Source organism: Rhinolophus ferrumequinum, chromosome 5 (genome assembly GCF_004115265.2).
Source record: "Rhinolophus ferrumequinum isolate MPI-CBG mRhiFer1 chromosome 5, mRhiFer1_v1.p, whole genome shotgun sequence".
Classification (NCBI taxonomy): Eukaryota; Metazoa; Chordata; class Mammalia; order Chiroptera; family Rhinolophidae; genus Rhinolophus; species Rhinolophus ferrumequinum.
The window spans coordinates 53738471-53762715 of NC_046288.1; the positions used below are offsets into that span (position 1 = coordinate 53738471).

The following is a 24245-nucleotide window of genomic DNA, read 5'->3' on the forward strand; positions in this document are numbered from 1 at the left end:
ACTATAGAAACATTGTATTAAATAATAAACAAGATTGATAGGAAATCATTGAGAATTTAGATATAGATGAAACTTTAATATACAAAGTCAGACAATTAAGTTCGCAAACTCATCCTAGAATAAGTGCTACATACCTCATTACTGAATATCAGTGCAGTCACCTTCAAAGTACTCCCCTTGGGAACTTATGCACCGACGCCAGTGCCTAGTGCCCTCTTCAAAGCAATTTTGGAACTCTATTTCTGGAATGGCCATCAGAGTTGTCGTATTAATCTTGATGTCCTGAATGTCATCAAAATGTCTTCCTTTCAATATTTCCTTTATCTTCCGGTAAACAAAGAAGTCACTGGGGGCCAGATCAGGTGAGTAGGGAGGGTGTTCCAATACAATTACTTGTTTATGAGCTAAAACTCCCTCAGACAGTGCCTTGTGAGCTGGTGCATTGTCGTGATGCAAGAGCCATGAATTGTTGGCAAGAAGTTCAGGTTGTCTAACTTTTTCACGCAGCCTTCTCAGCACTTCAAATAGTAAACTTGGTTAACTGTTTGTGCAGTTGGTACAAATTCATAATGAATAATCCCTCTGATATCAGACAAGGTTAGCAACATTGCTGCAACAAGTTCGTGAACTTAATTGTCATACCCCATATGACATATGTGGTATTTCAATCAAGAGAAAAAAAATTGGATTCCAATTGGCACTAAAGTATTTGATGTGACACACAAAATGATTTTAAATCATTTTTAAAGAGAGAGATGGGGATGGTGGAGGGCAAGAAAAAAATAGGAGACTAAAGGGAAAACCTACGTGGCAAAAATTAATGTTTATATGACAAAAGAGATAAATGAAGTCAAATATTAATAACACATAATTAATATGGGGGAAATGGCAATGTGGGTTACAGAAGAAGAGGTAACACCTGTAGCATACTAGTATGTATTATGGAATATATAATGATAATATGTACTATACAATGAGCACATGAAAATGGACAGTGTCAGCATAAGAAACATCCAGACCTGTAGAGAATTTTTATGAGTTTATATGAGCCAAACTGACAAAAATGTCAGGAAGCAAGATCTTAAATGGTCCGGAGAATGACAGTTTTGAAGTTACTTTTATACCTTTGGAATTAAGGAAGGAATGTAAGGAAGATTACATGGGAGAAAGAAAGGCATGGATTGGATTACAGGATAGTTTACAAGATTATGTGCTCTCTTGAAGGTGGTTATCCTTCCAAGGGGTCTGAAAAAGAGGCATTTCAAAGGTGTGTTAACCTAGATGCACATGAAGAATGGACGGGGCTGGTTTAAGGCGATGATAAACCTTGTATAGGTCTGAGGTGTGACTACCTACCTTGACCTGCATGGTTAGGAATTTATTTTTAGATCACCCTGTGAGGTTACTTTTGGTTAGACTTATTACAGATGTGAACTGTAACTTCTTCATCCATAGTGGTGAGAAATAGATTGTTACAGTCTTTTTGAGAAATGATTTGGTAATATTTGAGAAGAAATACATTCTTTGTCACAGAAATCCTCTGGAAATAAAATCAGAATGTATGAATATGAACATATGTATTTTTAAAATTACAACATTGACTCATTCAAAAATAAAATTAGAGCCATAGTAGTTGACTCAATATTTCTATACAGTAGTGAAAAAAGCAAGATGCACTACGGCATGTTGAATCCCATGTCTGTGTGTATGTGTGTATATATATACTTTTATTTTGCTGTGTGTGTGTGTGTATTTAATTTTATGAGAATGAAGAAAACTTGGGCTGAATATATTCAAACGAAGATGACATCATTTGGAGAGGCTAGGTGGAGTAAAGATGGGAATTTAAATGGAAAAAGGAGAGAGGAAAGAGGTGAGAGTAAGCAAACCAAAAGGAAAGCAAAATACTAAATTCCATGTATGACAGCTCATTTGGAAATTATACAAATTAAACATGCATATACACAATAAAATTTAAAACATTACTTGGATTTGATAACTTGAAGGTCATTGATGACCTTACCGAGAGCAGTTTTAGTTCAGTGGGAGTAAAGAATGAAGTAAAATTTCTATTAGAGCAGTTTCAATAATAAATAAGCAGTAAGATAGCAGACTAGAGTAACTGAAACTTTACCAAAATAATACCAATAAAAACAAACTAAAAAAAAAAAAATCAATGGCAAGTGAAAAAAGGGATAAAGAGAGTCACTACCTGTTATGTACATTAGGCAAAGATGGCCTCTGTATATTAGCCCCTGGGTTGCTTATTTCTTCATAGGAGGCTGACATGTATTAGCTCAAAACCTACTGGCACCAGACCAAAATTTTACACATCCAATTGTTTTAAACATAGCACAAACCGCCACACTTTTAGCCATTTAGAGCTTGCCTGCTTTATATACCCTATGAAACTGCATCCAAATTCTGCTTGCCACAGATAAAAAAGGCTTGGGCTATGAAGATTCTAAGCTGCTGCTACCCTTGGGAATTCTTTGACCCAGAGATTCCAAAACCCCCTCTCTCAGGCCTCTCTCACCCAGGAGTTCCCTTGCCTTCCTTCCCTTCTGGATGATGGCCCCCATGCCTTAAGCATCTGGATGGTCTCATGCTGTTAGGGCCTTCCCCAAACATTCAAACCTGTCAAAGTATCACCCAAAGAAAGCTTGTGTGTTAGTGCCCCCTCACAGCCATAGCTTTTTCTTTGATCAGTTGCAAAATGCGCAAACTCACCCCCTTATACACTACACAATAAAAAAAATAAAAATTCACCAAGAAGATACACCAATCCTAAAATTATAGATACCTAATAATATGTCCCCCAAAGAAACAAAGCCAAATTAAATGACAGTAAAAATTTCATTTAGATAGCAAAATCATAGAGATAATAAAAGATCAGTGGTTACAATTCAAAGCAGTTACAAATGAAAGTGGAGAGGAATGTCTGGCACCCAAGTGGTCCACTGGGGGATGTCTAGGCAACCTCTTGTTCACTTTTTATGGCTCGATTTAAGTATACAAGTGTAGTAGCCATGGATGAGCACAGCATCCTACATTCAGTGGAGAAGGAATGGTGATCTGGGTTCAGATGCTTGAGGGATGATGAGCTGGGTCACCCCACCTGCTAAGTGACCGAGACCAGCAGAGGTGCAGCAGACTGAGGGTAGGAGGAATGCAGGACAGAGAGCACACAGATAGTAGAGGCAGGAAATGGTCAGTTGAGGGTGTAAGACCAGCTGCCAAGGGCTAAGGGGCTGTAGTTTATTCCACTAGTATTCTTTCATAAATTTCCCCAGCAAAAGAAACCAAGAATCCTGGAGGGGTTTTTCCTAGATGCAGTGAAATTGTATGAAGCAATAGATCCAAATGGCACAAGGGGTGAACAGTAGTGTATTCTGTGGCGTGTAGCTCAGATTCCTCTTTCAGGACTGAGGCACTCATTCCTGTGCTGGCTTCAAGTGTTGTCTCTTGAGGGCTCGCAACAAAATCCCTCCGTAAAAATTGCCCTCGGACAAAGGGAGCCCATTATACTCCCTCTTTGAGGGCATGTACACATCCAATGACTACTTGATTGGAATTCATATTAATTGTTCCTAACAGAATTTTAAGCAATATGTTGTCAGTGAAAGAAAGAGAAAACTTAAGATGAGCTAATAAGGAGTGGAACTGTTGGTGAGAGGACAGGAAATGATGATGTGGTCAGTGAGGGTCACTGAGGTTCAGAGGGTTATTAGAGCAGAAGGCAACTGAGAGAGGTACTTGGTTGGTATTTGGGGGGTAAATTCATGCTGGTGGATCATTTTAAACTTTCCTAGGGCATTTACAGATTTACTTTGTTCTTGAAATATGTAAATACTAGGACATTCTATTTTATATCGTTTTCATTAAATTAACGTTGCAATAAAAAATCATAGGAAAGCTCTGTAGTCAAATCACATATTTATTAAATCCTTGCTTCTATGTAGTCTTTACATATTTGTTCCTTTTCATTTTTCCCTCATGTGAGATAATTCATTAAGAGCAGCAGGCAGGTGATGGCAAATTAACTCTTTAATGAAGTTCTAATCTTGTCAATTCCAGTGTTATTTCCTTTGGATCATGGCGTGTAAGTAATTTGGGCCCCAGTAAGCCAATAATCAGAGCTCCATTGGGAGCTGTGATCAAGATGGCTAAAAATGCTACTGTCATCACATCCTTTGAATACGGTTCCAAGTGGGGTGCGCTGATTCTTGCTCTTTCTAGAGCCAGGGGACCTAATACGGCCTGCATTTGGGTGGGGTGGTGGAGGAAGGCAAGGCATAATGAAAAATGTTGAACAGAATTAAAATATAATAAAAGTAAATGGCTCTCTTAAAATAAACAAAACAGTACTATACTGCTAGAAAAGAGGCAAGACTTAAAGTGCTGAGGAATTTTTATGAGTTACTCATCAATTCTATGCTCTTCCTAACAAATACATCTGGAGGAAGAGTGAAATAGAGACAAATCAGCATACAGACATTTTGGAGCTGATTTTGTACTCTTGTCATCTTAGCTTTTCCCTGTTTAAATTTTTTGTTTGTTTGTTTGTTTAGATTGCTCACATTACTCTCAGAACTCTGAGTTCTAAGTGAACCAGCGTTTTCCTTATTTGCTTTTACAATGGACCACTTGGTTTTTGGCTGCAACAAGGCAACAAAAAACACTAAGGTTTCTTATGGTTAACTAGGACTTTGTTGATCATCTTCTTGTTCCTCCTATTGCGGGGGCAGTGTGGTGATATAGTAAAACTGACAAGAGGTTTGAAATCTACAAATGGCACCGAGAGATTGTTAAGTAACTTGTCTAAGGTTACAGGCAAGTAACATGGTATTCAAAACAGGAAGTCTGGCCGCACAGACCTGCTTTCTAACCATGACACATAGGGAATTTTGTTGCATGGAGGCTCATAAGCTTTTGCTTGGAAATAACAACGGAGAAAAGAAACTCAGGGAATCAGCACATGCTGCCAGGTTAAAAACTATAATAGTAAGCAGCAATGCCTTTTTTAGTAGGAGGAGAATATCATTGAATTAGATTGCAAAACTACAACGTCTTCCTTTTTATTCATTCATTCATCCATCATTCATTCTTGTAGGCACACAATGCTTTATTATTGTGTTCCTCCTGCTTTCCAGGCACTCTTTTAAGTGTTAGGGGAAAAAAATAATGAAAAAAACAAAAACAGAAACGAGACATGGTTCCTGTCCTTCTTGTGTTATCTAGTGGGGGAGATTCAGTCATTAATCAAATAGTTATACAAATTGAATGTATGACTAAAAATAATATGTGTATAGTTATTCATGTGTGGTGGAGTGGTTGGCAGGGGTAGGAAAGATATATTTTTAAAAAGAATCAATGTGTCTCTACTTTAAAATCATATTTAGCTCTGTAATTTTCAGCAAAATGTAAAAATTCCAATATTCAAATATATTCTTATTTTATGTCCTAGGAAAATGGAAAAAAATGTTTTAATAATTCAGGAAGTATTTGTCATTCAAAGTACACTTTTCAATTTCAGAAGAATTGCTTTTAAAATTAAGATTTTAAAAGATTACATTAATTTTAATGAGTAGTTATGATCAATCAAGCATTTTAAAAGTAAAGATAATAGCTCACATTTTGTGATAAGGCAAACATTTTTCATTTAGAATTTTTAAAAAATCAACATTAAAATTATTAGAAAGACTTAATATGTTCTTACCTGGACTGTAGCTTTGGGCATCCACGATAGTGCAATAAATACTTTCTCCTTAAAACTAAAACCAGCAAAAGACATCAGTGAAAATGTAAAAGAAATTCGAACCAATAATGCCAGACTCACGGTAGCAACACAAACACCTAACAACAGATAAAAACAAACATAAATAACAAAATACTTGGGAAGAAGGGGTTCCTTATGTCTGAAGCTATGACTTGTAAAAGTGTTGAAAACATTTTAAGGCTATTGCCTCTTTGTGCCTTTACTTTTTAAAGTAAAAATAACAATCATTAAAAAATACAAGTATGATTGAAGCCTCTATGTAAAGTGCAAGAGATTATCTGATGGTGGTGGTATCATGGAAAATAAGATAGATTACATTTATTTAATTCTGAGTTAACAGACTTTGAACTTTTACTATAAATGGAGCATTCAAACGAGCTGATGGTATCTCACATTTCCCCTCAGAAAAGAATTCTAATCTCCATTTCCTCAGGTCACTCAGGGAAGATACAAAGAGGACACAAGTAGAGGAAATGTGTGTTACTGTCTCAACATGAGTTTCTAAAGAAGATCCTTGTAGCATTCAAAGACACATTGTAAATAAAAATAAAAGTTATTCATAGATTCCTTAAATATTTTCAAATCTTGTATTTTTTGTGCCTCTAATCATTCTTACCAACAGTGTTTGATTTAAGAGATGCAACAGATACTTCCAGTCCAACCAAACCAAAAAGAAGGGGTTGAAAAATATCCCATACAGATGAAATAATTTTTTGGACTCTAATCTGTAGAAAAAAGTAACACATTTTTAGTTTCTGTGGCACATAAAAATAACTACATTTCAGAAATTTAAAGTCTTTCTTAATAAATAAACTTAAGATAGTTTATTTATAGGAGAAATGTTAAAACAGTAAAAATTAATTGAGTTGATTAATTCTAACACTTAGGTAAAATTTGATTAAAAGAAATTTACAAAGCTATAAAATATAAATATTTGGTAATTTTGTCACGGAACAAGTAAGGTCTTTGGTGCTCCAGACGTGTTCTGATGGTTCAGCAAGAGGTCTAGCTTTTGTTTGTAAGGTAGCAGAACAGAGACAGAACTACATCATGCTAAATGAGAACATACTCAAGATCAGGTAAACATTTTAGCTATCAAAAGGGTGTTGGGAAGGCAGTCTTCACTAACAATTATCCTGGAACCCAATCCCATGGAAATGAATCCTGATATGTCCTAAATTACTAGGAAAAAAATTCTGGGAATCTGTTAGGCCTGTTTTGAAAGGACCCATGTTGAAAACTTCAGTTATTTTTTTCCTTAAAACCAAACAAAACAGAAACAGACTCATAGATATGGAGAACAAACTGATGGTTGCCTGAAAGGGTGAAGGGTTGGGGAGCTGGGTGAAAAAGGTGAAGGGATTAAGAAGTACAAATTGGAAGTTACAAAATAGTCATTGGATGTAAAGTACAGCACAAAGAATATAGTAAATAATGTTGTAACAACTACGTATAGTGTCAGGTGGGTACTGGACTAATAGGGAGGATCACTGCATAATTATATAGATGTTTAACCACTATACTGTATACCTGGAACTAATAATAAAATAATATTAAATGTCAACTGTAACTGAAAAAAAAATTCAAACAAACAAACCAAAAACACATAATAGAGTCTTATTTGATTGATGGCCGGCTTCCCTTTCTGGGAACAAATTTCTCCCAGTACTACTTCCCCAGTGATGTGGCTACAGCAAAGGCCCCTATGACCTAACAGTGTTCTGACTCTTTTCTAGGAACTTGGGCGATGCGATTTTAGACTACCTTCATGACTATTCCCCTAATGTCTGAGTTTTCCGATGGCTATTTATAAAAGTAAAGTCTAAAAGAGAAAGAAAGAATGAAAAAAAAACCAATTCTTACTCTTCCTTGTTTATAGCACATTATCCTATTTGTTACTTTTAATCTTTAAAGTCTATTTTTTTCTGTCTGATTTCCTCTATCATAAAAAAAGAATTGTAGTAGGTTTCTTTTAATTTATCTAATTGTAATTTATTATTAACCATTTAATTTCTTTTATAACTTTATTGGAATACTAAATAAAATGCCAGCATGATTTTTTTTGGTAGGGAACTTCTCAGGCTGATTCTAAAATTTATCTAAGAAAGACTATGAGCAGGAACAGCCAAGAAATACTTAAAAAATAAGTATAGTAAGAGGAAATGTTCTATATTAGATTTTGCAACATAAAACTATGATTTATAATTTAAAATAGATTTAAAACAGAGTGGTTGTGGCATAGGAACAGATAAGGATTAAACAGATCCCAGAAATGACATATGTGAGTTTAGATCATATTAAAAGAGGCATTTAAAGATCACTGAATGATTAATGGATTAGTCAATAAATAATTTGGCAATAACTGACCATCCAATTTTTACCTATATGTGTATATATCTATTATATGTATTTATATATGTATGTTTATGAATACATGTATATGAGGTGTGATCAACAAATATGGTGAATGTTTGAATAAAAAAACTTTATTACAGTAAAAGGCACATTGCCATTAATCCCCCTCAAAACACTCTCCCTTGCTTGGAAAACACTTATTCCCATCGTTCTTATTACTTTCTGAAGCAGTTCTGGAAGTCCTCTATTTGTGAGTGTCTTTACGTTATCCTCCATCGTGACAGTGCTCTGTGTCATACATCGCTTCAGGTACAGCAATTTCTGTCAAATAAAAACATTACAGTGTGTCCTCAATCTACCTTGTTCACTGGATCTGGCACTGTGTGAATTCTGGTTCTTCCCCAAAGTCAAAATGACCATGAAAGGAAAATGTTTTGAATCGATTCAGCACATTGAGACAGCCACGACAGCGTAACTACATAAAGACACTCATGAAAGTGGACTTCCAGAACTGCTTTAGAAAATGGCAAGAATGAGGGAACAGTGTGTTGGAAGAGAGGGGGAATATTTGAGGGGGATTAATGGCAATGTGTTTTTTACTGTAATAATTTTTTTTAATGTAGACATTTACAGTATTTTTTTGATCATAACTTATATAAACACACACGTACATCTTTATCTCACAGCATTCATAAAAATAAATTCCAGATGCATCAAAGAAGTAAATGCAAAAACAAACAAACAAAAACTACCAAAGTATTAGATGATAATATAGAAGATATTATATTTATAATCTTTCATCTTGAATGAAGAACTCCTTCTTAAACAAGATACTGAATCAAAAAGGAAAAACTGACAGGTTTGACTATAGGAAATATTACTTCCATACAAAAGACATTATAAACAAAATTATTAAATACTATTGACTACATTCCGTGTACATTACATCTCTGACTTATTTATTTTATAACTGGAAGTTTGTATTTCTTATTTCCCTTCACCCCATTTCCCTCTGGCAATCATTATTTTGTCCTCTGTATCTATGAGTCTGCTTTTGTTTTTTAGATTACACAGATAAGTGAAATCATACAGTGTCTATTCTTCTTTGTCTAATTTATTTACTTTTGGGTTGTACCCTCTATGTCCATCCATGTTGTCACAAATGGTAATATTTCATTCTTTTTTATGGCTGAGTAATATTCCACAAGGATATATAGTTTCTTATCCATCAGAGTGTAAAAAAAAATAGAACTAGTGATAATATCCAGGGTTGTTGATGGTTTGAGGTATTAGGGACTCTTCTACATTGCTGGTAATAAATAGTGTAAATAAATAGTGTAATTAAATAAATCTTTTAAAAGGATAATTTGGCAGTACCCATCAAAATAGAAACATACCATTTCTAAATCCAGCAATTCCTTTTCCAGGAATCTATTCCTACTTGGACTTTGCAAAAAGACACATAAACAGGACTTTTCATGGCAGCATTATTTGTAATAATAAAAAAATGGAAGTGATCTAAATGTCTACAAATACAGGACTGATTAGAGGAAATGATTAATTCTGGGAAGGGGGTTGTTATTTGGGAGTGGTGGGGAAAAGGAGTCTTTTACATATTATTCCAAATGTGAATCTTCTGTATTATTTTAATCTTTTATGAGTGTTTTCATGTATTAACTGTATAAAATTTTAATGAATAAAATAAATGAATAAAAGTTATATAATCATATTGCATAAAACTTGGAGGGGAAAAAAGGCCTGATGTGATAACTCCACTCCTGATTGCATTTTAGTGTATGTCCTGGTCCTTTTCCTAAATACTTTATTTCCTTTACTGATTTGTCTACTTCTTTGAAGACATACCCTTCTGGAATATCTTCTAACTAGAACATGGAAGTTTCCTAAATGTCCACTGTAGATGTAAAAAAATGCAGTCATTTTATCTAAAAAATGGTGTGTTAAAAATATTCACCTTTTCTTTGGACCAACTCATCCCTCCGATGAAAGTCAACACTAGTGTGCATAATCCTCCAGACGCGTGTTTACCTAAATGATGGCTGCCTAAGACAGCAGAAACACACATACTCAAAACAAGGAATGCTCTCTTCAATGGAATATTTGTCTAGAATTAGATAAATATTTATAAATTAATTTACATTAAATATATAACACAATATTTATGTTATCTATCACTTATCATTGACCCTTTGAGACCATGTCTCTATATGTTACATTAAATAATGTCTAGAACTTTGACTTGCTTCCTCACTGAATATTTTAGTAGACTTGATACCAAGTGACAAAATTTGTAATCATTAAGTTTCCTCTTCTGCCACATCTCTGATACTAATGTCAGTAAAGTGGTTCTAATACCACGGGGAAGAAGGAAATAAAAGAGACCCATATAACCTGCAGCTCCATATAACATATCCAATGAATTCTTAAAAATAAATTTCTGAATATTTCTTTAGCTAAAACAGTTAATTGTTACAGACAAATCAAGATGGAAATTATAGAAATATAAGAATAATAGCACATACCTTAGGGCAGGAAAGTGTTAAGTTTAATAGTATTGCCTTAGTCAAAGGGAGTGGGAGTGAATTTAACTCAGAAAACACGGAGAGATAAGTGGGAATCTATCTCTCCCAAAATGTTTAAGGGAAAATGTGAGATAAAAAAAATTAGGAAAAATTGTCAGAAGTCAATAGACAATTTAGTGAAGAAAGGGGTGGGGTGGAATGGAGAAGGCACTCTGAATTAAGTACATTTTTCTAATGTTTTTAATTTGCCAAATCAGGAAGCAGAGATTTCACTCAAGGCCATTGACCTATATCAATCACAACTGTGCTCAGTTTTATGCAGAGAGTAGGCACTGGGGCTACTTTTGGGGAAAGAGAATTAAATATTAAATTTAATATTTCATGGATCTTCTAAAAGTTCAAATTTTTGAAAGAAATGTCTAATACTACACTTTTAAAAACTGATTAATTTTTTATTTACCTGATCTCTACTTGGAAAATACCGAACAAAAATTCCCAAAACAATTCCTACCATCACACCGATAATTATATCCCGAAAAGAGACAATGACGTTTTTAAGTATATCACCTGTAAGGGCACACAATAAGGAAAACATTTCATAGAGAAATATTTTTATATACCCAACACATCAGAAAATCAAACCTAGGTGATTAATGAAGAAAGGTACATATTTTATAGAATATACAAAAAAATGGACCTGTAATATTAATAAATGTGAAAACATATGCAGATCTATTTGATAAATTAAATATGTACTCTTAAATAATTTTTCCCCGTCTTCCACCTCCCCCCGCCACTCCAGTTCAAGCCGTTCTTTATCAGTCTAGTTGTGTAGGACACAGCTCCGTGGCCCATGCTGGTACTCTGAGCCTTGCGCACCCCCGACTCAGACAGTTGGTAGCCAGTTGTGGTTGCCAATCGTGGGTCGGCTGCTCACAGCAGCTCATAGCAGCTCACACCAACCTCTGGCTCTAACAGCAGCACGGTTCCAGGGAGAGCTGTTGTTCACTATCTTAGCTGGAGAGGGTGCCGCTCACTGGTCCATGTGGGAATCGAACTGGCGACCTTGGCATTAGGAGGAGCATGGCGCTCCAACCACCTGAGCCACTGGGCTGGCCCTCTTAAATAATTTAATACATACACTCCAACTCAGAAGTGTTTATTGAAGAAATAGGCCAGAAAACAAAGACGTAATAAGCTATGAGCTCCCCTTACATACTCCATCTAAAATTCCAGGTGAGATAGAAGAATGGACAGATTGACAAAGGAGCACCTATAGCACCTTGCAAATGGGTGGTAATGTTTCTTCTCTGAACAAAGAAACAAATAATTTAAACATAATTATGACAAAGAAATAAATAATTTAAGCATAAAAAGAACAATTTAACAACAACAACATGAAGAAAAGATTTATTCCAGGATCAATCCTAGGAATATTCAAGGGCCAATTAAATTTCCAATGTATTTTATGTATCTCTATCTGAAATTTATTGTAATAAGTTTAAAAAAAGATCCTGAGTCACAAAAAGTTCAGTTGTGCTTTGTGTGTTTAGCTCAATAAGGTATATATATTATATGTAATATATATTTCAAATACATATATAAAAAATATTTGTCCATTAAAAATAATATAAATGGAGGATGACAATAGCAAGATGGTGGAATAGAAAGCCCCAGAACCTCAATCCCCCACAGAGACAGCAACTTAACAATAATATACATTCTAAAAGCCTTTATCAAACTCCATAAGCCAATTAAGAAATTGCAGGAAGAGAAAAGCAACTCATTATGTACAAGGGAGCTCCCAAAAAATTACCAGAAGATTTCACACCAGAAACCTTACAGCCAGAAGTGGGTGGGATGACATATTCAAAGTGTTGGAAAAAAACTGTCAATCAGGAATATTTCCACAAAATTGTCCTTCAAAATTAAGGAGAATTAAGACTTCCCCAGATAAACGAAAGCTAAGGGAATTCATTACCACCAGACTTGCCTTACAAAAGAAATACTAAGAGGAATTCTTCAAGAGGAAATAAAAGGACGTTGGACAGCAACACAAAAGTATACAAATATAAATCTTTGGTAAAAGTAAATATATAAATGAATTAAGAAACCTGTAATACTGCAATGGTGGTGAGTAAATCACTTTTTATTCTGTTACAGAATTTAAGATAAAAGCATAAAAATAACTATAACTGTAAACTATGTTAATTGATAAAACTTGATATAAAAAGATAAAACTTGAGACATTAATAAGATAAAGTGAGCAGGGTGAGATGTTAAGGAGTAAAGTTTTTGTATGCAATTGAAGTTATCACTTTAAAAGCGATTATTATAAGGATGAAAAAAGATATTCCATGCAAATGGTAACCAAAAGAGAATAAGGATGGTCATACTTACATCACACAAAACAGACTTTAAGTCAAATACTGTCAAAAGAAATACTGAAGGATATTCTGTAACGATAAAAGGGCCAATTGACCTGTAAGATAAGTTTAGGTCTCGATATTTATCATATTCTAAGATATGTGTATTGAAGATTTAATGTATAAAACAAAACTTAAAAAAGTTCTTAAAATTTTAAGTGACAGTTTAATAGTCATGGGATGAAAGAGGATTTTCTGAGCTTGCACCTGCTTGGTTTTTCACTTTTTCTGTTCCCCTTAAATTAGGTTTGCTCTCTTGTAGCATGGTCCCATAGCATCCTATACTATGTAATAGTCATTACATTTGTAAGTATTTGTTTAAATAAACTCCTTGAGAACATGGGCCACATGGTCTTTTCTGTCTGTTGTGCTGAGAGGCAGTAGAGTAGTCCTTACAAGTGTGGGTTTGGGGTCAGACTGCCAGGTTTGTATCTTAGCTCCTCTACTTACTGGATCTGTGACTTTGAGCAAGTTACTTAACCTGTGTTCCTGTTTCCTTATCTGTAAAATGAGCATAGCACTATTGTGACTATTAAATGAGTGGAAACATCTAGGGACTTAGAGCAAGTACCAAGCAATTACTCAATACAAGCTAACACTGTTGTTCACTGTTTATCCAGAATTTGGCACAGTAGCTGGCACAATGGAAGAGGAGCACAAATATATTTTTTGAAAGAATGACTGATACCAGTTACAAAGGAAAAGATTACCAGGTTTGACAATAAAAAATTCAGAACTTCTGAACGGCAAAAAGAGATAAAGTTAAAAGTCAAGTTACAGGGGGCAGCCGGTTGGCTCAGTGGGTTAGAGCGCAGTGCTCATAACTCCAAGGTCACCGGTTTGATTCCCACATGGGCCAGTGAGCTGTGCTCTCCACAACTAGAGTGAAAACAACGACTTGACTTGGAGCTGGGTGGGTCCTCGAAAAACACAGTTCCCCAATATTCCCCAATAAAAATTAAAAAAAGAAGTCAAATTACAAATGGGGAAAACTAAAGAATATAAAACAAAGGGTTATTATTCTTAATTTTATAAAGAATCAAAAAGAACAAATCAAAAAGAACAAAAGATGAACACATCTATAAGATATAGGCAAAAGATTTCAAGAAAAGCAATTTATGAAACATACCAAAATGCCAATGGCCAATAAACATGAACATCTGTTTAACATCACTAGTAGTCAAAGTACTTCATTTAAAGAGGCCTCATTTTTCACTTATCAAATTAGCAAAAGTAAAAAAAGACGAGTAATACCTCATTTTGAAAAGGTAAAGAGAAAGTGACAAGCTTGTGCAGCACGGTAGGACAAGATATTAAGGCAATATATTTCAAAAATCTTACACCTCTATATAATTAAGAAATTATTAAGTTCAGGTACAACTATTTAGCTATAAGATGTTCAACCAAGTATTATTTTATTAGTAAATATTGGAGTCAACTTCAGTTTTCAACAATTATGAGGCAGCGAACTGAATACTATGCAACTATATTAAATATAGTTGCAGAAATATATTTACTGAAGAGAAACATGTTTGCAATATACAGGTAAGTGCAAAACAGCTCAGGTTACAGGAAAGTATGGTCAATGTCAATGTTTGATAATTTTATAAGAATATTGGGAGCAGAAAGAAAAAGACAGTAAGAGAGAGAAAGATATAGATAGATAGATAGATAGATAGATAGATAGATAGATAGATAGATAGATAGATGGATAAAGTATAGGTGGATTTACATCAAAAGATTCAGAATTATTATTCCTGGGGTATGACTATTGCAGATTTTATTTTTATCTTTCCTCCTTTTCTTTCTTTTTTATTCATATGTTATGATTTTAAGAGAAACTTGTATACAAATAATTAAAAAATATTTTGGTTCTTCAATACTACAGAAGACAGAATTTCAAATATGCAGATAACTAAAGCATTACTAAATGTGGAAACGTTTACTTTCACAATTTCTGTAGAGTGATATTCAAGACCAAATATGAGGTCAGACAATTAAGTTCGTGAACTCATCCTAGAAAAAGTGCTACATACCTCATGGCTGAGTATCACTGTGGTCACTTTCAAAGTACTCCCCTTGGGAAACTATGCACCAATGCCAGCACCTAGTTCTCCCTTCAAAACAATTTTGGAACTCTTTTTCTGGAATAACCATCATACCTGTCATCCTATTACCCTTGATGTCCTGAACGTCATCAAACTGTCTTCCTTTCAATATTTCCTTTATTTTCAGGTAAAGGAAGAAGTCACTGGGGGCCAGATCAGGTGAGTAGGGAGGGTGTCCGAATACAGTTATTTGTTTACTAGCTAAAAACTCCGTTATAGACAGTGCCATGTGAGCTCGTGCATTGTTGTGATGCAAGAGCCATGAATTGTTGGCAAAAAGTTCAGGTTGTCTAACTTTTTCATGCAGCCTTTTCAGCACTTCCAAATAGTAAACTTGGTTAACTGTTTGTCCAGTTGGTACAAATTCATAACAATCCCTCCGATATCAAAAAAAAGGTTAGCAACATCATTGCAACAAGTTCGTGAACTTAATTGTCACACCCCATATCCCCTTGGAATTCAGATTTGGTGCAGGATCTTGGCCCGCCAAAACGGCACACAGTTGTCCATGTTCTACATATTTAAGTTGTCTTAATAGAGCAACCAGTTATTTATAATGATAGCCAAAAGGTATATTTCAAAAATATCTGTTAAATATATTAGTAGTACTAATAAGATTGGTGCTTAAAATTTTCTATTGAAAACTGTGATACAATTCCAAAGCAACATGAGCAGATAAATGGTAATATGGGTTATCAAATTAATTGAAATATATGGTTATTAAAATGAAATCATTTTTGTTTAGTAATGGTTTTGTCACCCATTGAAATGTGCTCCCTGGTCTAGAATGAGATTTCTACGAAGAATAGAAAGATGTTAAATGTAAAAAAGTCTTGGTTAATAAATGAAGAACTAAAGCCAGAAACCTTGTTAAAAGAACTAACAACAAAAATACAGCTATGAATGATATGGCAGTGGTTGTATTTTCTCATTTACCTGTGGAGAAGACTATGCTGAAGCATGTATTGAATCCAGTGATAGCCAGGATGTCATCCAAACTGCTAGCAGCTATTAGTAAGGTTGGGATGCCTTTCTCAATACCATATCCATTGTCTTGCAAAACTAGCATGGAAGGGACAACAACAGCAGGAGAGACAGCACCTACTACAAAACTGAGAGAAACATTGTGAAAACCAATTCTAAAACATCCCTTTAACAAAACAGCGTTTTATATGGAAATTTACAATAAATACATTAACCTTTACAACAACTTCAAGTTTGAAAATTCTGCTTTTGAGTTAATGTCATTTAATGGTGGTAAAATTTCCCATTCACCCAGCCCCTGGGAAATACCATTCTACTTTCTGTTACCGTGATTTTAATTACTCTAAATGTATCTTTGGAATCAGGCAGTTTTTGTCCTGACTTATTTCACTCAGCATAATGTCATCAAGATTCATCCATGTTGTAGAATGTGACAGGATTTCCTTTTTTATAGCTGAATAATATTCTATTATATGTATATACCACATTTTTCTCTACCTACTTATCTGTCAATAGATATTTGGGCTGCTTCCACCTTTTGGCTATTGTGAATAATGCTGCAACATGGGTGTGCAAATATTTTTTTGAAATTCTGCTTTCAATTATTTTGGATATATACCCAGAAGCAGAATTACAGATTTTATGGTAATTCTATTTTTGGTTTTTTGAAGGACCTTCAAACTGTTTTCCACATTTTATTCCTAACAGCAGTGTACAAGGGTTCCAATTTATCCATATCTGTGTAAACACTTGTTATTTGCTAGGGTTTTTCTTTTTCTTTTTTAATAGTGACCATCCTGATGGGTATGATTTAGATTTACATTTCTCTAATTATTACAGATGTTGAACACTTTCATACACAAGCTTGTTGGTCATTTGCTTATCTTCTTTGGGGAAAATCTATTCAATTCCTTTACCATTACTTAGTCAGGTGTGTTTTTTTTGTTGTTGTTTTCTTTTATTGTTGAGTTGTAGGAATTCTTTATATGTTCTGAATACTGATCTTTTTTTCAGATATATGTTTTGTAATTATCTTCTCCCATTCTGTGGTGCCTTTTGACTTTGTGTTTCCTTTGCTGTACAGAAGTTTTAAAGTTTTATGTAGTCCCACCTACCTATTTTCACTTTTTCTGCCTGTGCTTTTAGTGTCATATCCAAGAAATCATTGCAAAATTCAGTGTCATGAAGCTTATACATGTGCTTTGCTGGATACAGTATTCTTGGTTGACATTTTTTTTTTCTTTCAGCATTTTGAAAATATCAATCCTCGTCCATTCTGGTCTGCAAGGTTTCTGCTGAGATATCCAATTACCTTATGGGAGCTCTTGCTTTTAATATTCTCTCTTTCTGTGACTTTTGACAGCTTGAGTATAGTGTGTCTGGGTGTAGGTCTCTTTGGTTTATTCTAGTGGGAGTTATTTGAGCTTCTTCAATTTGTATGTCCATTTCCTTCCTGAAATTTGGAAGTTTTGGCCATTATTTCTTCAAATAGGCTTCATGAGCATTTATCTCTTTCTTCCACTACTAGAACTCCCATAATGTGTAGATTGGTATGGCTAAGGGTATCCCATTACTCCCTCAGGATTTCTTCACTTTCCTTTTTCTTTTTGCTACACTGACTTGATTTCAAATGACCTGTCTTTAAGTTCATGGATGCTTTCTTCTGATTGATACAGTCTGTTATTGATCCCCTGTAGTCCTTTTTTCCTTTTTCAATTTTGTTATTGTAAACAGCAGCTCAAGAAATTTTGTTCTTTTTGTAGTTTCTATATCTTTGCTGGTATTCTCATTTTGTTCACGCATCATTTTCCTGATTTCTTTTAGATGTCTGTGTTCTCTTTTAGCTCACTGAACATTTTTATGATGGTTACTTTGAATTATTTGTTTGGTAATTCATACATTTTAATTTGTTTAGAGTTGGTTTCTGGAGTTTTATTTTGTTCCTTTGAGCCATGATTCTCTGATTCTTTGTTGCCTTGTTATCTTTTGTTCAAATTTGCATATCTAAAAAAACAGTTACTTCTCCCAGTCTTTATGGACTATCTTCACCAGGGAGAGGCCTTCACCAATCAGTCCAGATAGAGATTCTGGGGGCCTCTCAAGCCTTTCTGGGATATGTCTTCTCTGGGCTTGGATGCATTATCTCCAGCTGAAGAGTTTTGCCTTTTTCTACTAGGGAGCATCCCCAGGTGTCTATCTGCAGTACTGAAATATCTCTGGAGTTGTAGCAACCCACTTGCTTTGTTTTTGTTTTCAGGGCACCTCAAGCATCTAAAGTGTGCCAATCTCTTTCCTGTCAGCAATCCAAGTCAGGTGAGACAAAAAGCAGCACTTTGGGAAGCCCCTCAAAAGGCTAGAATTTAGGACACATGTTCCATGTTTTCCTTTTCCTCCTGAGGGAGAAGCCACAAGTTAGGAGTTTTCTCTCAATTGCCCCTTGTTTTTCATGAAAAGGGGTGGGGTATGATGGGTAAGTGCAATGAAATGTCCTAATTGCTCCAATGTGAACTTGCACTTGGCGTGCTGTAATCTTTCAAGTGGCTTCTGGCATCCTCACAAAGGTAATTTGATCCTTATATTGTTAAGTCAGTTTCTCCGTGGGGAAAGGAGAGCCTGGGGCTTCATATTCTGGCATCTTGTTGACATTACTCCCCTGATTGGTAGGATTTTCCAAAGCTCCTCAGTTGATTTCAATGTATAGCAAATTTGGGAACCACTGACTTTCCCCACATTCCTATCTGGCTTCCTTCACTCAGAGGTTTCTACTGAGAGCTCCCTCAATAAATCACTTGCATAAGAATCTTAATATCACCCTCAGCTTCAAAGGTACTTTGCTTGGTAACATGATTGGCCTATTCCCTGAAAGAAGGCAACAGTAAATGGATAAAGCAATCACAAGTTAATAGGAAGCTTCAAATAGAAAATGAACACCAATTAAAGTATCATCAAATATTTGGGGAAAGCCAGCACTTTGAATTGAACCACCACATTCATCAAGTGGAAAATTTTACACCTAAGATACACACACATACACACACAGTGCCAAAAAAATGTATACATTTTAAGAAAGGAAAAAACTGCATTAAAATTGTAGTACTCAATATATACTGATAACAAAAGATGCATACAAGTCACATTTGACTTCTGCAATTACAAGAGGTGCTCAAAGTGGTTACCATCAGCATCCAGACACTCTGATTACAGCAAACTACTGCTTGAGTATGATGCTTGAGAAAATGTTGACCAAAGTGTCCACTTGTATTGCTGCACATGCCGTTTCAATCTCTTCACACAATACCATGTGTCTCAAACTTACCACGAATGCACGCAATTGTTAGGCGTGTTGGAGGTTCTGTTGCACACTCATGCCTCTATTGTTGTTGTACTTCCACAATGTTCTCGAATTTCAAATACCACTTCAAAATAGTCTTGAGCTTCTTGAAGGACAACCATGTTTCCGCCATTTTCTTTGTCCTGGCTGTCACATGGTGATGCTAATATTCATTTGATTAATGCCATCTTTTGAGTGAACATCATACTACACATTGCTATCGTAATTTAACTTCGAAAAGTAATACATTGATAACATCTCTTAAAATCTGTATACATTCTTTTGGCATCCCCAGTATATATATGAAGTGTGATAAAAAAATACAGGCAATGCTGCTGCCGAGTGCCATACAACGGAAAGGCAGGATATTCAATACGGGAAATGGTGTGTCGAACCTTAGTAACAGTGTGTGACAAGTTTCAACTTGTACAATGCAGTCAGTTGGGTGTGAGCTATGGTTGAGAGAAGGTATGTTTTAATGTGTACTGTAAATCATGGATCATGAACAATGCATTAACATGAAGTGGGCAAACAGTTTCATCCTCCATCATGACAATGCTCTGTGTCATACATTGCTTCTGATATAGCAATTTCTGTCAAATAAAAACATTACTGTATGTCCTCATCCACCTTGTTAACTGGATCTGGCACAGTGCGACTTCTGGCTGTTCCCCAAAGTCAAAATGACCATGAAAGGTAAACGTTTTGAATTGATTCAGGATATCAAGACAGCCATGACAGCGCAACTAAAGACACTTATGAAAGAGGACTTCCAGAATTGCTTTAGAAAGTAGCAAGAAAGATGGGATAAGTGTGTTCAAAGCTAGGGGGAGCATTTTGAGGGGGATAACGGCAATGTGTCTTTTACTGTAATAATTTTTTTAAATTTAAACATTCACTGTATGTTTTGATCACACCATATATATGTGTGTGTGTACATATATGTATATATATATGTGTGTATATTTAACATATATGGATATTTAACAAGGATATTAACAAGGATATTAACAAGGATATTTAAAATATATATATATATATATAAAAGAGCACCAGAACATAACTTCAGAATAAGTGTAAATATCCTCAGAATCATGAAAGTATACTGTAACTGCCCATAACATTTTAACTATAGTTCTCAGAAATTAACACTCAATTGCCAAAATAAAAAAAAATAAATAGGTGCTACGAACATAGCTAAAGAATGAGTTAATAAGGCAGAGAACTGAGCAGAGAAAAAATTTCCCACTGTGTAGTGCAAAAAGGTAAGCAGATGAAAATTATGAAGAATACTTAACAGTTTTAGAGGGGGAAGTAAAAAAAGGAGATAAAAGAGAACTGAGGGGAGATAAAAGATGTGTCTAAAACATGGGAAAAAAATTAGATACACAAATCCTCTGAAAGATATTATACCAAATATTGAGTAGAACGGATTTCAAAAAGACACATCCAAGGACATTAAAGAATTGTTGTTAATTTAGTTAGAAAAATGCTCTTACTTTTTAGAAATGCATAATGCAAATTATAGGGGTAAAATATAATCTCTGTAATTTACTTTAAGGTTCATTAGAGATTAAGTTTAAGTTAAGGGTATTTGGGTGTTCATTACATTATTCATATTCTTATGAACCAATAATTCTGCACCTAGTTATGTATCTATAGAAAACTGTGTACATGTGTACCAAGAGTTATGTACAAGAATGTTTGTAAGAGCACATTAACAATAATGTGGCCTCACATAGAAACAATGAAAATTTCCACTGACAGTAGAGTGAATAAATAAATTGTAGTATATTCATACAATAATATACACTAAGTCCTCACTTAACATCATTGATAGGTTCTTGGAACTGTGGTGAAACAACGTATAGTGAAACCAATTTTACTATAAGCTAATTGATAAAAACAAGAGTTAAGCTCCTACAGTTATAACAAATGATGTTGAATGAAACGACGTTATTTGAGGACCTGTGGTACTATACAAAAAAAGAAAATGAATGAACTACATTTACACACAATAATATGGGTGAATCTCAAACATAATATTGAGTGAAAGAGGTAGGCAAAAAAGAATATACTATATGATTTCATTTATATAAAATATAACTACAGGCAAACTAAATCATAGTGTTAGAAGTTAGTATAGTGGTTATCTGTGGGAGGAGTAGAGAAGTAGTTAGGAGGGAGCATTAGGGTACTTCTGGGGTTCTGGCATTGTTCTATTTCTTTATCTGCGTGACGGTTACATGAATAGTCACCTTTTGATTAATCACTGAACTGTACATTCATGCACTTTACACTTTTCTGTATATGAGTTATACTTCAATAAAAAGTTTAACAATTCAAGGAGGGAGAAATGAATTCTGAATAGAGTGCCCAAAACAAAACAGGGAGAGACATATTAATATTTGACAAGGTAGAATTCAAGATAGATAAGCATTAAAATGAGTGAGAAGGATATTTAACATTGATTTTTTAAAAACCACCAGGAAGATATAATAATCATGGATTTTAATGTACCTAATAACTTAGCTTTGATATATACAGCAAAAAATGCACAGATTTTATCAGATGTTAAGGTATTAGAAGAAAGGGATTAAGAATTCAAAATAAGCATAATAAACAAAGTAAAATGAAGATAATAGCAAAATAAATCAAAACCAGAAAACATAAAAAATTATAAGTTAAAATATTAGTGTAAAAATGTAGATCACAATAGTTGGAATAAACTAAAGAATGAATATAGCTGAAGAATGAACTAGTGAGTTGAAAGATAAGATTGAAGAACTTTTCCAGGAATTAACAGAAAGGATAAAAAATTAGAAAATGTAAAATAATAGGTAAGAAATATGATAATAGCAGATTTGCCAATATACAGATAAGAGGCTCAGAAAGATAAATATGTGAAAGTAGACAAGATGGTGTACTCAAAGAAATACTGGAAGTAAGATTCCCTTAAATAACGACAAAAGATCTTAGATTGAAAGGGTCACACAGTAGATGTAAGGAATGATCCATGTCTAGATAATTTATAGTACTATTTAACAAAATCAAAGAAAAAAATTCTAAAAGCATCCGAAGAAAAAGATTATCTACAGAAAATAAGAGTTAGATTGACATCAGACTTTTCAATAGCAAGGCTAGATGCAAGAATAGTTTTTAAAAGTTCAAGGAAAATCATTTTTAATATTTTAAAATCAGCCAAATAGTTATTCAAATCTGAGGGTTTCATAATATTATGAAAATATTTGCAAGCACACAAGGCTTCAAAAGATATGTCACACACAGGTCCACGTTAACAACAATTTTTGGCAAAAGTATGTAAATAAGAGGAAAAATGAATCCAGAAGTTGCTGTAAGTAAGATATATACAAATTAAGGGTATTCAAACATGGTAGCTTCAATACTTATCTTTATTTTAAAAGGAAAGAAAGAAAACTGACATGAAAGAGAATCGATATTGATTATTCAGCTTAGATTAAAATGCTAGATGATATCAACATGAAAGGGTTTGAGGCAGTAATATAATAATAATAATATGATATTAAACAGGGCAAAGATAGCGTAAGAAAAAAAAACTATAGTTCAGTTTCATTTATAGTCCCAAGTAAGTATGAGCAAATTGAATCTAACAGTTTATTGAAAGAATAAACAAGCTGCCCAAGTAGGTGAGTGAATGGATGGTTTTACATTAGGAAACTGCCAATATAATTTGTAACATTACCAAATTGAAAGGAAATAAACGATACTAAATTTTGTTTTTATCAAAAGGGAATTTCTTGATAAACAAGAAGTACAGGAAACTTTCCTTGATCTAATATTAAGAATTGACCACCACCCTACAGTAAAAATGTTATTAATGGCAAAGTATTAGAAGCATTCTCATTAAAATTATTAAAAAGTTAGAAATGTCTCTTTTTTTCTACTACTAATATTCAACATTGACTGGATGTTCTATCAAACACAATAAAATAGAGATAAAAGTACAAATACTGGTAAAGGAAGAGACAGAAGTTTAACTATTCAAAGACAGGATGTTTCTATAAGAACTAATAAGAGCACTAATATGTACTAATATGTACATTCAGCAAGGTAGCCATACACAAGGTCAACTTTTAAAAATCAGAAGTAGAACATCTGCTTACTTGCATGAAGGAATATAGGTTCTGGAGTTACCTTCATGCTGAAAGCCCCTAGAAAACCAGAAAAAATGTAAGTAATAACTATTCTCAGACATTGGGTAACAGACAGTATAGGACAGTTACAAATAAGAAAAGGGAAACAAATGAAGTAAACTTCTCCATTACCCAGGCTTTCTGCTAGGGAACAATTTCAAGTCTGTGGTGGAAAGAAACCGACCAAAGGCCAATGAACATGCTGAGTTGAGGAGAGAAGAATTTGGGGAAGCCAAGGCAGCTACAATTTTTACTAGAGAGAGAGAGATGACAAAAAGAAAGTTCCAGAAATTTGCACAGGGGATCCCTGTGTCTTTGGCTGAATACCAAGGAGTGCAGGCAGAGAGTAAAAACCCCCACAAGGCTGGACAAGCATAACTCCTGAAGAAAGATTATTGAGGAGCAGTAAGATAGTAATTTCCAGAGCTCACAGAAGCCTGCTGAAACTTTTGAGTTCCCACCAGCTGGAGTAGAGATACTTTATCAAACACATAGGGCATTCAGTAAAGACAGAAGGGCCACACTTTTGAAAGAGACTAAATTAGCT

At 34.3% G+C, this 24245-nt stretch overlaps 1 protein-coding gene across 1 annotated transcript in view; it reads right to left on the reverse strand.

Moving 5' to 3' along the window:
* Positions 1-3929: 3929 nt before the first annotated feature.
* SLC9B1 (solute carrier family 9 member B1) overlaps positions 3930-24245 on the reverse strand; it is a 62655-nt gene continuing 42339 nt past the window's right edge. Inside the window, exons 7-12 of the mRNA XM_033105637.1 lie at positions 16145-16320; positions 11135-11241; positions 10107-10256; positions 6396-6504; positions 5720-5856; positions 3930-4260 (exon numbers count right to left, since the gene is read on the reverse strand). Coding sequence (XP_032961528.1) covers positions 4048-4260; positions 5720-5856; positions 6396-6504; positions 10107-10256; positions 11135-11241; positions 16145-16320 — 892 coding nt within the window. The 3' untranslated portion in view covers positions 3930-4047. The remainder of the gene's footprint in view (positions 4261-5719; positions 5857-6395; positions 6505-10106; positions 10257-11134; positions 11242-16144; positions 16321-24245) is intronic.